This window comes from Protobothrops mucrosquamatus, unplaced genomic scaffold (assembly GCF_001527695.2).
Source record: "Protobothrops mucrosquamatus isolate PMUCROS unplaced genomic scaffold, P.Mucros_1.0 scaffold3313, whole genome shotgun sequence".
NCBI lineage: Eukaryota > Metazoa > Chordata > Lepidosauria > Squamata > Viperidae > Protobothrops > Protobothrops mucrosquamatus.
The window spans coordinates 147,727-157,964 of record NW_015389303.1 but is presented as its reverse complement, the minus strand read 5'-3'; the positions used below and the strand labels follow the sequence as shown (position 1 = coordinate 157,964).

The 10,238-nt window shown below is 56.8% G+C and overlaps 1 protein-coding gene across 4 annotated transcripts in view; it reads right to left on the bottom strand.

Annotated features, from left to right (window-relative positions):
• Nucleotides 1-5,396: 5,396 nt before the first annotated feature.
• Nucleotides 5,397-10,238, bottom strand: part of EXOC6B (exocyst complex component 6B) — a 145,799-nt gene continuing 140,957 nt past the window's right edge. For 2 of the 4 annotated variants that reach the window (XM_029286318.1, XM_029286321.1), the window contains 3 exons: nt 8,833-8,945; nt 7,191-7,202; nt 5,397-5,526 (listed from right to left, as the gene is read on the bottom strand). In XM_029286318.1, the coding sequence (XP_029142151.1) occupies nt 5,397-5,526; nt 7,191-7,202; nt 8,833-8,945 (255 nt within the window). The remainder of the gene's footprint in view (nt 5,527-7,190; nt 7,203-8,832; nt 8,946-10,238) is intronic. The other 2 variants (XM_029286319.1, XM_029286320.1) reach the window with 1 other exon arrangement.

Sequence of the window (10,238 nt, the reverse complement as noted above, 5' to 3'; positions counted from 1 at the left end):
TTTTCTTGCAGACGTTTCATGACCCAACTAGGTAACATCATCAGTGCTAGAAGGGAGGAGGAGGAGGAGGAGGAGGAGGAGGGGACTGTGGGGTCCCTGGTGCTCTCCGAGCTGGGTGGTTTTCTTGCAGACATTTCATGACCCAACTAGGTAACGTCATCAGTGCTAGAAGGGAGTGAGGTTGGCAGAGAGGAGGAGGAGGAGGAGGAGGGCGAGGGCCCTGGGGTGCTCAGTGCTCTTCGTTTTCTTGCAGATGTTTCATTACCTGAACTAAGAAACATCTTCAGTGCCAGCAAGGGGGCTGCTCTCCATTCCTGACTAGCACTGATGATGCTCCCTAGTCACCAAACATCTGCAGGAAATCAGCCAAGCTCAGAGAGCGCCGAGGACCCCTCGGCTTCCGATTGTCCAGGTGATCCTGAAAGGCGGAAATCATCAAGTAGCTAAGAACGAAGCGGGAGATTAAAAGCTGGCCTGGGCTGCGTTTTCTCCTCAGAGCAAAAGGGAGATCGGCTCGGCTCTCCCAGCCTTCGGCAGCAGCCCCCCCTTTCCTCAAAGCCTTTCCGGGGGAGGAGGCAAGGATGAGAAAGTGGTTGAGGGCCCCGTGTTTTCAATGGTCGGGGGGGGGGGGCAAAGGAGAAGGGCCTTTAAGCCAGGGAACTGGAGGATCCAAAATCGGCCACTGCTTGCAACTGGGGTGGGGGTGGAGGGGTCCCCCAATACTTTCATATCTCTGCAATGTTTGTGGGTCATGTTTAGTTACACACACACACACCCTGGCGTTATTCGCAACAAGCACGTTGAAGGATTCGTTGCTCTCTCTGGAGAACGCAAGGGATGAGCAAGCCCAGCGTGTACATTCATACAGCTTTAATAAAAGGTACAACAGGAGAATATATGTACAGTCCAAATCCACATGCTAGTATTGAAACGCAGTTTAACTGGTAAACCCACACCGTCCCATTTTATCCGCTGAATCCCAACAGCTGCGTTGCCCGGCCAGGAGAAGTCCCTTACGCGAATCCCAAGTTTTCCATTGTGTGCAAAAAACAACAAATAAAAAAACACCTCTATTCCCCGCCTTAGTTTTAGAAATATCCATCCAAAGTAACTATCCTACGTGTTTATTTATGTGCGCACAGACAGACCTGCGCGTGGAGCAATTCATAACGGACTGGTTGAGAAGCTTGTATGTTGTGGGGCATCGTGGTGGAAGCAACGGGGCCGCTTTTCAACCCTTCCCCAGTTTGTGGCCAATTAAGCCACAGCATCCACCCTCCTTGGCCACCACCAATTCCAAAGGTCACTTGTAAATTTGATTCCAGGGCACCCCAAAATGTGGGGTTGTTGAGAAAACTACTCAGAAGAGAGAACCGAGATGGAAAGATGTCCGCAATCCTGGCAAAACGGTTGGCGAGCTGCCGTGGATCCTGCCGGTGCCAGAAGGGAGCGCCGGCCAACTCCGGGTGGGCCGCCAGATCCCGTCTTGACGTTTGGGGCACCTGGCCTCCCCTCCAGAACGGACCGGTGGGCCTGCTCAGCTCCACCCAAAACCAGGAGATTAAAAAAAGCGGAGATTGGGGCCAAGGTGTCCTACGATGGTGGTTTGAGAATTCAAGGAAGGAGACATCAGGAAAACAGGGGAGACCTCTTCTCTTTAGACCAGGGGTCCCCAACTCTGGCCACTTTTAAGACCTGCGGACTTCAACTCCCAGAATTCCTCAGCCAGCCATGAATTCTGGGAGTTGAAGTCCGCAGGTCTTAAAAGTGGCCAAGGTTGGGAAGCCCCGCTTTGGATGAGGGGGGGGGGGATATTTCAGCCAAGGGCAAAACTAACCAAATCCTGGCTCTGAACTCCGAGGGGACAAGAAAGGTGGGGAATCGGGGCCCCTCTTTGTAGAGAGAAGTAGGGGAGACGCCGCCCCCCCACCTTCCAGGGAACAGACCCTTCTCAGGGGACATCCCAAGAAGCAGCCATGGTCTTCGTCTCCCGGGTGAGGTTCGAACCTAGGCAAGGAGAGGAAAAGGCACCACCAGGTGGGAGTTTACTGCAAGTCCTTAGAACCGGCAGGAGACGACGGGACCCAGCGGTCAAGAACCCCCTGGGGGTCAACCTGATCAATCCCCCCCCCAGTCCAGATTCTGCTCAGATGGCTAAGACGGTTCCTCCAAGGCAGTGTTTCTCAACCTTGACCATTTTAAGGCATGTGGACTTCAACTCCCAGAATTCCACAGCCAGCGTTGCTGGCTGTGGAATTCTGGGAGTTGAAGTCCACATGCCTTAAAATGGTCAAGGTTGAGAAACACTGCTCCAAGCTCCCCGAAGGAGGGAGGGAGGGAGACCCTCTCCTTCAGCATCGGTCTGTCCTCGGTTGAGGTATTTTGCCCTGTTCCTTTCACACAAAACTTAAAATGAGAGAACGCACACACACACACAAACTCTTCCCCGAAATGGGTTGCACTCTTTGGAAGGTCTTCAGGGTGATGAAGTCGCTTCAGGTGCGCTTTGACCAGCCTACGTGGAAGAGCCGTTTGCAGCGGGACCCTCTCAAAATGGGAGGGTCTCAGCAGGAGCCGGATGGGCGCCCTACAGCCGCTCGCCCAGGTGCCGGAAGGCTGGCCCTGTGGGTGGGGGCCAGGTGGGCTTGTTTGGGCCGCTGCGGTTGGCTCCACTGGCCAACCTCTGGGGCGCTGCAGAAGCGGACAAGATCCAGGCTGGAGGAGACACCAGGCCTTCTCGCCTCCCCTTGTCCGTGGCTGGGTAAGGCCAACCGGGCGGGGGGTCTTTGGGCCCGGAGACCGGGCCGGGTCTTGAACAGGATCCTTCGAGGGAGGGCAGCTGTGGCAAAAGCCGATCTCCACCCAGGTCTTGGTCCCCAGGCCAGCAGACCAGCCGATGTTCAGAGGTGGGGTCCCTGCAAAGGGGGTCCCAGCCCCTCTCAGTGGTGAGATCGGCCTCATCGGGGCCAGGTGACCCACAAGGCAGACTGGATTTGAAGGGAGGAAGAACAAAGATGACTGGGTCCCTCCGGGATCGCCCCGATCAGCTCTGGAAGCTGATGAGGCCTTGGACAGTTCTGGCTAATCGAGGGATGGGAAGACGCTGGGCCGGTCTCGGAGGCTCTGGGGGCTTTGCCTGCTCTGGACAGGAAGCTGGGCACGACAGACCTCCAGGGCTCCCTCTAGGTCAGGGGTGTCAAACTGCCGGCCCACGGGCCAGTTGCATCGTGCGGAGGCCGTGCCCGCCCCAGGTCCGGCAGTGCAAAAAAAAAGCTGTGATACGTCACGACACTTCACGTGAGGTGGCGAGTGTGACACCCGTGCTCTAGGTCCTCCCAGCGGCCGGCCAGCCATGTGGCCAGAGTGAAACAGAAGGAGAGACTCCCTTCTCTCACGGGTCAGGAGAAGAGGGCCCTGGTCTGCTCCTCCCTCCCAGAGAAGACCTCTCAGGGCGTGGCAGAGGAAGGGCAACCGGAAGGACCCAGCCAAGCCCCACAAGAGGTGGGAAACTCAAGGAGACCCGAGGAACTCCACAGGGCCGGCCTGCGTCTCTNGGACCTGTGCAATGTGGGGTGGGGGGTGTGTTCTGTGGCTCAACAGCGAGCCCCAAAGACGAGCCCCAAAGGCAAGATGGCGGAGGGCCCTTGGCTGGGGAGGGGGCCCCCTTTGTCTGCTTGGTCCACAGACATTTCAGCTCCTCTAAGGCACTTGTCCATCCAGTCAGGGCCAGCCCTTCTGCAGCCGAACGGCTGGGCCCCCAGACGGAGAACGGGCTTCGCACCCAGGTCCAAGGAGTGGGCTTCGCGGCCTCTCACAAGTGGCCCAACGAGCCATCCCAGCAGTCTCCCAAGCTGGGCCACTTTTAAGACTGGCGGACTCCAAGCACCGCTGGCTGGGGAATTCTGGGAGTTGAAGTCCGCCAGTCTTAAAGCGGGCCGGCTTGGAGACCCCTGAACTATTTCATCAGGGTGACCCCCACCCCACCCTGATGTCCATGGAGGAGCCAACGGGGAAGATCTGAGACGGACGAGAGACGGACACCGTCCTCTCTGGCCACAAATACCCACATTTGGGGGGGGGTCTCTGGGTGGTTTGTGGGCAGCTGCTTTAGGGAGGGGGGCTGCCCTGCAGCTTGGCTTGAGGTAAAATGAAAGTCACATAAAACGGGGAGGGGGAATGTAATATTCCTCTCATTATGGCTGTGGATTATTTGCCACATGGAAAGTGGGGTCCTTGGCACAAATGCGGGCAGAAGGGAGGGAGGCAGCGGCGTCTATGAGTCAGGGCTTTGGTGGTGATGGGGGAATTGGGAAAAGCCAAGATGGCGGCCGCTGCACCCTTTAAAACAGGGGTCCTCAACCTTGGCCACTTTAAGACTTGTGGACTTCAACTCCCAGAATTCCTCAGCCAGCTTTGCTGGCTGAGGAATTCTGGGAGTTGAAGTCCACAAGTCTTAAAGTGGCCAAGGTTGAGGACCCCTGCTTTAAAAGAACGGGGCTGCAGCTGCATGGGCTGGCCGCCATCTTGACTTTTTTGACCCAACGAGGTCGGGCAAAACCTCAGAGAGCGCTGCCCAGAGTTCCCTTCTTTTCATTAAAAACGGGAGTCTCGGGTTTTTAAAACAGAGTTCTTGTTTCCCGTCGGGCGTACTTTAAAGAGCTCCAATTCCCTTCGTCTGTCTGAGGAAAATGCTTCCCTCCTTCCCGGCTGAGAAATCGGAAAAAATGGATCGACAAGAAATAGAGAGGAGGGCACATACATTATTTTTTTTTTTTTTAAAAAAAGAGCGGTTTGTGTTTCAAAGGCGGCCGAAGGAGCAAGAGAGGAAAGGAGACAAAATGGGGTGTGGGGGTGTGAAACGGGGGTCCGGGACACCCCACAGGGGTGTTTCTTGTAAATGTTTCCCTTTGAAAGTGTAAATTGTTCCCTTGAAACCAGGAGGGTCCAGCCTTGGCCCCTCGAAGACTTGTGGACTTCAACTACCAGAATTCCTCAGGCTGTCTAGGGTATTCTGGGAGTTGAAGTCCACAAGCCTTCGAGGGGCCATGGCGGGACAGCCCTGCATTAGAGCTTCATTGACAAGGTGCGTCTAGGAACCCGGAAGTGCTGACGGGCCCCCGGCCTCCGCCTTCCTGGAAGGCTCTCTGGGGCTCTGAGCTTCCAGTTCCAGGAGCAGTCTTCCCCAAGTGAGCCGGGCTCCTCCAAAGAGGGGGCCACCACCGAGCAGTCCCGGGAGGTGACCAGGCCCCGCAAGTTGCACGCCACCGATCCTCCGGCAGCGACGCTGGTTCCCTGGAGCTGCTCCACCACCCCTTCCTGGCGGTAGCTGGGCACAGGCCCTGCCCTGCCAAGCCCCCCCTCCGCCCACCCGGGGCCACCAGGCGGCTTGCGGCCCCTCACGAGTGGTGGCTGCTGCTGATGAGGGTGCGCAGCTGCTTGGCCACCGTCTCGATCAGCTTCTGCTTGTCCCTCTCGTTCTTCCGGAACTGGGCGAAGACATTGTTCTTGCGGCTGGTGTCCTTCATCCTGAGGCGGGGTGGGGGAGAAACACTCCGTCAGATAGAACACACACACACACATAAACACGCAGACACACACCCCGAAGACGGCAACGCAGGGGCTCCTGAGCGGTGGAGACTCTCCTTGGGGAGAGCCGGGGCAAAAAGGGCCAGGGGTCTCCCCGCCAGAAGTTGAGGTCACCCCACTTGGAGAGGCGTCTGGTGCGGAACGACCTTAACTGTGCAAATGACAACTGTGTCGTCACAAACACAACTTGGAGCTACGTCTCTCCACCTGGACCGCTTGAAGATGGCTGGACGGCAACTCCCAGAATCCCCCAGCCAGCCAGCCAGGCAGGCAGGAAAGGAAGAGGGGAGGAAGTAGGAGAGGTTGGCGTGCCCGACATCTACACAACGGGCGGAAGAAACGCCCTGAAGGTGGCAGGGGTCTTCCAGCGTGCGACGAGGACGCCCCACATGCTCAGTCCGTGCCCAGGACACTGTGTGGGGCTCAAGGCCCAGCAGCGGAAGGTGGAAGGAAGACCCCAGGTGACCGAAAAGAGCTCTGGAGATCCAGGAGCCGAGGACAGGGGAAGGGGCAACACGGGCTTCCTTCCCACCTCTGAGAGGGGTGGGCAAAAGAGGAGGAGGAGGAGGAGGAGGGGAGCTGGCTGGCTGAGATGCCTCTCTGGGGCCCTGGCCTAGCCAGCGAGGTGGAGATAGGCGGAGGGACTGGCCAGCGTCTTCTGCAGCCCGGTCCAGCCACAGAGCCCGTCCCAAGGCAGGGGAAGATGCGGCTCTGGAGGTCTCGGAGGGGCTGGCTGGGCCTTTTCCAGGCACCTCTTGCAGGACAGCCCTTCCTGAGGCAAGGCCAGCGTGGCTACACTGCCAAAGGTGCAGGGAACGCTGCCCCCTTCCCACCAAAGTGAGACCTATTGATCTACTCGCGCTTGCATGCTTTCAACCTGCCAGGTGTGCAGGAACTGGGACGGGAGGAACGGGAGCGCATCCCATTGCACGGAACGGGGTCTCGGACGTGGGCTGCCAGCTCTCCAGCTGACAAGCTCAGCGGCTTTGAGCACCGAGCCATCGCGTCCCAAAGTGGGTCAATGCAATGGCCTTCATTCAGCCTCTGGACGGAGGGCGACCACCGCCAGCCAGGGAACCCAACCCGAACACTACGATTTCCAGGGCTTGACCAAAATCAACCCCTCGCCGGCTCGGTTGGGGTCCAGGCCAGAAGCAACAAGGAGAAAGGAGGGGTCCAAACTCTCAGCCCCAACCGCCCCGTCCACAGAGAGTGACCGCCAGCCCAGCAGCAGCATTCAGAGAACGGCTCAATGTCTGTGGAGCTTCTCCGTCATCCGGTTGTCCCGAGGGTGCTTTTCCCGAAAGGCAACTGGACTTTCTTGGGTTTTTTTTTAACTTTGAAAACCTTTCACTTCTCATCCAAGAAGCTTCTTCAGTTCTGACCGAAGTTCTGACTCTAACGAGTTAGAACTGAAGAAGCTTCTTGGATGAGAAGCGAAAGGTTTTCAAAGTAAAAAAAACCCCATAAAGTCCAGTTGCCTTTTGGAAAAGCACCTCTGGGACCTACGAGGGCTTGGAGGGTCCAGTTCCAGGACGGGGCCTGGGCGCCCTTCGCACTGCACAGGCTAAGGAGGCCGGCCAATCCACCCCACACATACTTACTCTCGGGAGATCCTGCCGGGAGGAGGGAGGGGCAGGGAGAGGAAGGAGAGACAAACCAAGAGGAGAAGTTAAGCAGTGGCTGGCACAGCTGTCTGTCCCACTTCCCGGCTCTCCTACTCCCACCGAGGCGCCATGCAAGCCCTCCAGCATGGGGGCAAAGGGGGCAGCAGCTGGGGCCGGCCTTGGCAGGTTCCCCTGAGGACCACAGGGAGCCTGGAGCGTGGCCGAGGAGGAGGGGGAGCCCTTTGGTCAGAAGACCTCTCGTTGCTCCAGGTTGTTGCCCTCAGCCCCACAGCCCCACATCTGGTCCCCAAAAGAGCCCCAATGGCCGTCCAGCCCAGCAGCCAAGCCAAGGCGGCACATGCAAGCACCAGCTAGTGACCCCTCCTTTGCCAGCTCAACCCCGTCTGCCCCCCAGCTCTGCTGCTGCAGGATAAGTGCCACACAAGGGTCTTGTCTGACCCAGAGACTGCAGGGTGTGTGTGTGTGTTGTCACCTTCTCCCAGGGGCCACACAGAGAGGACCAGCAGAGCCCCCAAAGAAGAGGCCTCCAAGTCACTCGCACTCAGGACCTCCATGTGGTCCTCACCCCATCTTCTCCTTCATCCTCCAAGGAGGGCCTCTTCCCCACCACTCCATGAAGCAACTAGGGGGGCCCCACATATAGCCTTCCACACGTTTCCTCCTTCCTGTGTCCCCCATTTCCCAAGGTCTAAGCCAGGGGTAGGCAACCTTGGCTCTTTTGTGACTGGTGGACTTCAACTCCCAGAATTCCTGAGCCAGCATGGGGGAATTATGGCCCCCTCATGACTCGTGGACTTCAACTCCCAGAATCCCTGAGTCAGCATGGCTCAGCTTGGAAACCTCTCCCTTTTCCCTTAGCATGGCTGGCTCAGGAATTCTGGGAGTTGAAGTCCACCAGTCATAAAAGAGCCAAGGTTGCCTACCTCTGGCCCTAGACTAAAACATAGGAAGAACGGCTGCGGGACTTGGGAATGGCCAGTCTAGAGAAAAGAAGGACTGGGTGGGGGGGGGAGACATGATAGCAATCTTTCAGTATCTCAGGGGCTGCCACAAAGAAGATGGGGGGGGGGTTCAGATTATTCTCCAAAGCACCCGAAGGCCGGACAAAAAGCAACGGATGGAAACGAATCAAAGGGAGAAGCAACCTGGAATTAAGGAGAAACTTCCTGACAGTGAGGACAATGAACCAGTGGAACGGCTGGCCACCAGAAGTTGTGGGTGCTCCATCACCGGAGGGTTTTTAAGAGGAGATTGGACAACCGTTTGTCTGGAATTGTATAGGGTCTCCTGCCTGAGCAGGGGGTTGGGCTAGAAGACCTCCAAGGTCCCCTTTCAGCTCTATTCCAATGGCTTGATTGAATCCCAGGCATTTTATTCCCACTGGCCAGTCCAGGTGCATTAGACCCTCCCTGTCCTGGAGACTCAACCAGCGACAACCACAACCCAGCACCACATGCAGCATCGCCATCAGCAGAAGCTCTTGTGCCAAGCTGGGCCCCTCACGGAGCAGGCCGCGGTCCCCCCATCCCTGCCCCAGGCAGCTTGGGCAAAGCAGCAGCTAGCAGGGGGCTCTCAGGCGGAGCCAGGGGGGGTGGAGAGCCCCCGCGGGCACACTCACTTTTCCAGCAAGGCCAGCGCGGTCGTCGGGTTCACCCGAAGGTACTTGCAGGTGGGCTGCCCGTAGTCGGCCAGGTACGTCGACCAGTCCCATTGGAGAAAGAGGTCCAGCAGCTGAAAGAAGGAAAGGGGACCACTGGGTAAAGCTTCGGGGGGCTTGCCAGTCGAGATGCTGTCCTTCAAAACCTGTAAAAGGGGCCTGTGGACCCTCTCTCCCCCCAGGGCCTCTGGGAGCTGAGGGCGGAGTGGAGGCATCCCTCTCGGGAGTCATGCCCAGGCCTCACCTGAGTCTTAAAAAGAGTTTTTGTTGAGTGCCAACACTGTCCGGTGGACATTTTAAGAAGAGACTGGACAGCCACTTGTCTGGAATGGTATAGGCCAGGGGTAGGCAACCTTGGCTCTTTTATGACTCGTGGACTTCAACTCCCAGAATTCCTGAGCCAGCCTGGCTCAGCTTGGAAACCTCTCCCTTTCCCCTCAGCATGGCTGGCTCAGGAATTCTGGGAGTTGAAGTCCACCAGTCATAAAAGAGCCCAGGTGGCCTACCCCTGGCCTAGGCCACTTTATGACTCGTGGACTTCAACTCCCAGAATTCCTGAGCCAGCATGGCTCAGCTTGGAAACCTCTCCCTTTCCCCTCAGCGTGGCTGGCTGAGGAATTCTGGGAGTTGAATTCCATGACTCATAAAAGAGCCAAGGTTTTCTACCCCTGGTATAGGGTTTCCTGCCTGAGCAGGGGGTTGGATTAGATGACCTCCAAGTTCCCTTCCAACTTTATAATAACAGTAACAATAACAATAACAATAACAACAACAACAATAATAATTACATCCCAAAGGTGTTTTTCCAAAAGGCAACTGGATTTTAGCACCAGCAATAGCCCTTAGACTTATATACCGCTTCACAGCCCTCTCCTCTAAGCAGTTTTACAGTCAGCCTATTTGCCTCCAACCATCTGGGTCCTCATTTTATTGACCTCGGAAGGCTGGAAGGCTGAGTCGACCTTGAGCCGGTCAGGATTGAACTGCTGGCAGCGGGCAGAATTAACCTGCAAGGCTGCATTCTCTCCCCTGAGCCACCAGGGCTCTTTTTCTTGAGTTTTTTTTCCCCTGAAAACGTTTTGCTTCTCATCCAAGAAGCTTCTTCAGCTCTTCAAGGGTTGGTTGGTAGACCGAAGAAGCTTCTTGGAGGAGAAGATTTTTAAGAAGCGACTGGACAGTCACTTCTGTCTGAAATGGTCTAGCTTTTTCTGCCTGAGCAGGGGGTTGGACTAGAAGACCTCCAAGGTCCCTTCCAACTCTGCCCATTTTGTATCAGGACTAAAGGTGACATGATAGCAGCCTTCCAATATCTCAGGGGCTGCCCCAAAGAAGAGGGAGGGAGTCAAGCTATCCTCCAAAGCGCCTGA